At 35.0% G+C, this 6,026-nt stretch overlaps 1 protein-coding gene across 1 annotated transcript; it reads left to right on the top strand.

Annotated features, from left to right (window-relative positions):
• The first annotated feature begins 510 nt into the window (after nt 1-510).
• LOC109946390 lies at nt 511-5,665 on the top strand. The gene is made up of 3 exons (XM_020553931.1): nt 511-858; nt 3,501-3,593; nt 5,240-5,665. Exons 1-3 carry the CDS (start codon nt 511-513, stop codon nt 5,663-5,665), a joined length of 867 nt encoding a protein of 288 aa, XP_020409520.1.
• The last annotated feature ends 361 nt before the right edge of the window (nt 5,666-6,026 follow it).

Raw genomic sequence — 6,026 nt, 5'->3', positions numbered from 1 at the left:
CGATGTTATTAGGAGTGGAACCATTTATTATATGGAACTTTTTATTTTATTAAATTTCCGATGTGGGACTTGTGTATTCTTCAACATATAGTTTGCAGTGCGTGTGAGCTGAGAAATAAAAGTTGGGTTACTTCATCATGTTCAGTCTAAAGTTTTCATTCTGAAATTATTTTTTCGTTAACTAGTTTTGGAACAAAATATGCATGACTTAAAAAGGACCATTCGATGCATGCAAATCACATTCGAACAACCAACCCCATGCTAATGCCATGAGGAGATACATTTTAACAAGCTGATCCCTCTCGCATTGAAGCATTAACTAATCAGCGGCACAATGGATCCCGACTCTAATTTGCCTCCGGCGGTAAGCATTTTTACACTCCATAAGCTTTATCCAGTACATGATTCATTTGTGATTGCAAATTAAATTCTAATGTTCTTTTTCTAAGTTTATATGCATAATGCATGCACAGTTTCATATATAACAAAATGAATGTTATTTGACAGAACATGCGGATCATAGTCTTATGGAGAGGAGCAATATCCACTCTGGAGATACCTGTCGCTGCACGAATTATCGAAGTGAAAGTACTGATTTGTGAAGCTCTTCACATCCCAGTCCCAGCAGACAGGCAAGAGCTCTCATGGGAAGGGCAGTTCCTCAGGGATGAACTGACTCTGCAAAACTATCACATTCCTCCTAATGCTTCCCTTACTGTCCTTACCAAAATTAAAGTTGAAATCTACGTGGAGTATAGTCGCTTTTATTATGTGTGTGAAGTCCATGATGGTGCTACCGTGGGGGAGTTGAAGGCGAAAGTTTGCGCAGAACAAAGCATTATTGACGTTGAACACAAGGTACTCCGAATGAACGGTTTTGATCTTGATGATGGTGCTCTTCTCTGGGCTGCCACAGTTATGGAAGGAACTAAGTTACATCTCGTTAAGTATCAAAACTAATTCGGCATTTCAAGAGGACTTGGTTGGCTTGCTGAAAAATCTTATTAATTCACTGTTACTATATTATAAGTTAGCTTAAGAAGCATGGGCTATATATTTCAGTTTGGATAAAATAAATTCGACAAATTATAATTAATTTAGCCTGAGAAAGAATAGCCTGTTTGGGTGAAAATTTTCAGTTCTTAAATTTGTCACATCATTTTGTTCTTAATGTTAATGCCTGCCCTTTTGTTTATTTTAATTTCTCATATCCTAGTCATAAACTGGGTTAAATAAATTAATGTGCCCAAAAGAAGTCAAAATACCAACAACAACAAAATTGCGGAGAGAAAGAAAATCACAGACAAAGTAAGGCGAAAGCATTTGGGTGAAACACACACTCGAAATTCTGCACTTCAGTCCTGGTTTTCAGACCCTATCTTTTTGTGTAGCTAAAAATAAAAAAATACAAGGTAAAAAGAAACAGTGAAACAAGATATAATTAATGGAATATGGATATGAATAAGAATTTCCGAATATTTTTCAAATAATTCGTAGTGTTCATGCAACTTCCTTCCACGAGAGGCCCTTGAGAAAAGTTTGATTAGAATTTTAAGAGGAAAACTCCAAGTTTTCTGAAATTTGTAACTAGTGTAACATAAATTTTAGAGAAAAATATTGTTTTCTCCCTTGAATTATACCACAATTATTACTAGAAGTGAATTATACTTCTAGGCCCGGCCCAATGAGTAGGCTGGGGCCTTGACCTTTGAAACCTCAATTCTATCTGACTCGAAATTATTTTTAAAAAAGTCCAAAAAGCTCGGGCCAAACCTAAAAATTACAGGTCGGTTCAATGACGAACCCTAATTCATTTCATTATGTAATCCAACATTTTAATGGATGGTTGTGGTATAATTTGGGTTATTTATTTATTTATTTTTTGATAAATTTTAAAATTACATTCATAATTCAAAGGTTTAGGGCCAATACAAACTAGATTGGGTTATTGATTAGGCATCCATTATTAAAGGAAGGGTTTTTTACCTATGCCTTTTTATGTTTTGGATGAACGCTTTTTGATACGTGCAAAATCTACTTACTTTTCATAATTTTCTTAGTGAAATAGCTTTTTCTGATAATAAGAATCCAACTTTGACCACTAATGACGGGTCAAAATTTTTAACATCGCTTTTGTACTTTTGGGCATGTTTGGTATGGCTCACTAGATAGGGCTGTGCTATATTGAACCTCAAGCCCATGTTTGATTAGCAAGGGGACTAACTTAAATGGGATAGTAGAGCCCAACAGTAGAAAAAACCCCTCACTCGTTCTCCTTATACAGAGAAGCTCAAAATGAGTTCGCAAAATAAGCCTTCGCTATATTGAACACGCCTCTCTCCAGTTCGCGACTCCGTCTCTGCGACTCCACCTCTCCTTCGTTCAACATCGACTCATCTTCTTCGAATCTTAACGCAGGCAAGTTTTTCTGGTCTTTCCCTTTGGATACCTCTCTTATTCCTTCTTCCATCTCTTTGATTTTTGCAATTGTCCTCAACAATTTTGACTGTGTGCTCTGAGAATCTCTCCTTCCTTTTCTCTGTTATTTTCTTCTTCTCTTCTCTAATTTTCGTAGAATCCATATTTACTGTGGTGACATATATATACATGATGTTAATTGGCAATTAATTTGCAATTGGGTACTTCAGAAAACCTAGAAATTCAGAAGTAGAGTAGACTTTTGGCATGAATCTTGAGTTTATTGAACTTACTGTTTCAGTTTTTATGGATTTCATTACTATCTAATGGATTTCATTACTTACTGGTTCATGTGGGATGATGCATCCTTGTGGTTTAGTGCTAAAAGATTACACAGAGGAAGATTTGTAGTTTTGGAGTTTGCCAATTTTCTTTTTTCTTGGTTGGTGATTTAGTGATTCAATTTTCTTTTTTCTTTTTCTTTGGCCATGTCAAAGCAAAGTCAATAAAAAAAAATATGGATGCGATAAAAAATATATATATATATATGGATGCGATGGTGTCCTGGCTAGCAGCAGATTCAAAGTTATTAATTTTTGTTTCTCCAAGCTAATATCTCTAATAAATCTCCTACCTCCCCTTCCACTGTGTCAATTGTCACTCAGTATTTGCGCCATTCATTTCATTTCATACTGTCTATTTTTTATGTTTATTTAGTCTTTGTGCCATTCATATTGTTTGCTGCACTGCATAATGTTGTAACAGCTGTTTGACATTCAAATTAGCAAAAAAGAAAAGAAGTTCATTTGTCAAGTAATTTCCTGCAATAAAATTTATTCCGCAGCAATTAATTTTGGCATATTATATGCTGTCTGTCTTGAATTCAATGTGATAGTTTGAAGGTCAATGACTCAAATTATACATAGTTTAATCAATTAACATGGTGATGGTGTTGACAAGAGAACGATGTTTAAGGTTTAACAGTGAGTGCAGCACATGCAATGTTTGTCAAGCCTTGTATTGCTTCAGGATATCAGAAAATGTTTGCCATTTTGACTTTAATAATTTTTGTTGAATATTAGATTGAACAAAAAGCAGTAGAGAAACTAATCATTGGAAAAGAGATTGACTTGGAGGAGTTGGGAGGTAGAGTAGACCAAGCCCAAATACAAAAGGTACACTCTTGATCACTTTTCTAACGGCAATTAGTTTTCTTATGATTTTGTTTCTAGTTAGTGATCATCAACTCTCGTAATTTTCAGCACTATAAGATCATTAGCGTGGAACTAGGGATATCTTCTCTTGCTTATGCCATTACTTGACGGATTGCCTCTCGTGATGCCTTGTGAGAAGAATGAGGTTCATGTTCTGGGAATTTAGAGCTTCAGTTGAAGGTGGCCAAGGAAACAGAAAACCTGCAGCTTACTATTCTTGTTTTAGCAATTTCAATTGTCCAGTGTAATATGTAAGTATACTTGTAGGCAAAGGTGAAATTTGGAAAACGTGATTATGCTACCTATACCCAGCAATGAACCAATGACAAAATTTGCTTGAATTCATGTGGTACTAGTTTAGTTGTAAGATTGCTTGTATGTGAAAAATTCAATTGTTGATCATTATTGGTTTCTTGGACAGTTGTAGACTTGCATATCTATTAGTGGGGAAGATGCGTCATCTTTCTACTATGTTCATTCAGTGTTTTTAGTTTTACTTTTTCAGGTTCAGAGAGACATGATTTCCCATTTTATATTTATCTCTAGAAGACTGGAAACTTTTGCCCTTTTATTGAGAAAGGGAAGCTCCCTGTTTGTTTTTTATCACCAAATTTTGCTGAGGATTGATTTGGTAATACTATGCCCTAATGTGTAGTTTTCAGAAATGTCTTAGTCATAGAGTTTCGGATGCAACTCTTGTTTAAATCCTAATTCTAGTTCACTAGGTTAAATGCAAGATATAAAGAATGTTTGCCTATATTTTTGTCACAATTTCCTAAGTTATCTATTTTATCCTCAGCCAACATATTTTTGTATACTAACATAATATCACCTGGTAAAGACTCAATTAATTAATTTCTTTATGTTTGCATACAAATAAAGACTAATTATGCATAAAATCGATGGAATTTATAATTTTAACAACAAATAAAAAGCCTTTGGTTGGTTTGGAGGAAAAGAAATGTACATGTCAATTTGGTAATTATAATAACAAAAAAACTTACATTAATTATTTAAAAATTATTATTTTTAAATATTAAAATAATTATTTTTTAGTCTGACACAGCACTAAACATAGATTTCACTATTTTTACAATCCAGTTTCTTAGTCCGACGCAGCACCAAACATAGGTCAATACTTAATCCAGCTTAGGCCAATCCGAGCTAATCCGAGACAGTTCTAGAATTTAGTCTAGTCCATGACAGTCTGCCGTGCCAAACGACCCCTTAGCGACAATATAACCAAAGCGTAGCCACTCTTACAGGCAGTGCGTGACAGCAACCAAGTTCTAAAGTTTTCGTTCTGAAATTTCTTTTTCGTTTCTAGTTTTGGAACAAAATATGCATGAGACTTAAAAAGGACCTTTTCGATGCATGCAAATAACATTCGACCAACACCATGATAATGCCATTGCCATGAGGAGATACATTTTAACAAGCTCTCATTCCCCTTTCGCATTTAAGCACACGTACAAGTTATAACCACAATGAATTATTTGCCTCCAGCGGTAAGCATCCTGTAACTCACTAATTTGTGACTGCTAATTAAATTCTAATTTTCTTTCTTTTTTTTCTAAGTTTATGACAAATTGATTGGTATTTGACAGACCTCGCTGATCACATTCCTATGGAGTGGAGGAGAATCCATTCTGCTGGTTCCCATGGCTACAAGAATTATCGACGTAAAGCTACTGATTTCAGAAGTGCTTCGCATCCCCATCCCAATAGATAGGCAAGAGCTCTCATGGGAAGGGCAGTGCCTGAAAGATGAACTGACTCTGCAAGACTATCACATTCCCCCTACTGCTTTCCTTGTTATCTATAAGAAAATTGAAGTCAAGATCTACTTGGAGTTCGATGGCCATTGTTATGTGTACGTAGTCTTCGATGGTATTACCGTGGGTGAGTTGAAGGCAAAACTTCAGACGGAACAAGGCGTAGACATTGAACATAAGGTACTCTGGATGGTGGATAATAGTTATCTTGATGATCATGCTCAACTCTTGGTTGCCGGAGATGTTGAAGGAGCTTAGTTATTTCTCATTGAGGATAAAAAACGTATGTGAGATGGTATGGAAAAATAACTTAGCGTTTCAATGGGACTTGGTTATACAAAAATCCTTACAGAGCCCTATTTGGAAAGAAACCCCAAAACTAGTCGCTTGTCATTTTTAATTGATTCTTAGTGTGTTAAAATTTTCTAAGAAACAATTAAAAAATGACAAGCAACTAGTTCTGGATTTTTCTCTCTAAATAGACTCTATATAGGTTTTTGTATAATATATTATACTAAAATGAGCTTATTTATAAAAACATAACAACAACAAGAAAAACTGGGAGGGAGAAAATGACAAAGAAAGTAAGGCGCGAAAGCATTGAGGTGAAAATGTAACA

Source organism: Prunus persica, unplaced genomic scaffold (assembly GCF_000346465.2).
Source record: "Prunus persica cultivar Lovell unplaced genomic scaffold, Prunus_persica_NCBIv2 scaffold_42, whole genome shotgun sequence".
Taxonomy (NCBI): domain Eukaryota; kingdom Viridiplantae; phylum Streptophyta; class Magnoliopsida; order Rosales; family Rosaceae; genus Prunus; species Prunus persica.
This window is presented reverse-complemented; position numbering and strand designations above follow the sequence as displayed.

Coding starts and splice junctions, on each gene's coding strand:
- LOC109946390 (XM_020553931.1), top strand. CDS start 511: ATGCGGATCATAGTCTTATGGAGAGGAGCAATATCCACTCTGGAGATA. Junction 859..3,500: donor TTATTGACGTTGAACACAAG/GTACTCCGAATG, acceptor GTTGAATATTAG/ATTGAACAAAAAGCAGTAGA. Junction 3,594..5,239: donor ACCAAGCCCAAATACAAAAG/GTACACTCTTGA, acceptor GGTATTTGACAG/ACCTCGCTGATCACATTCCT.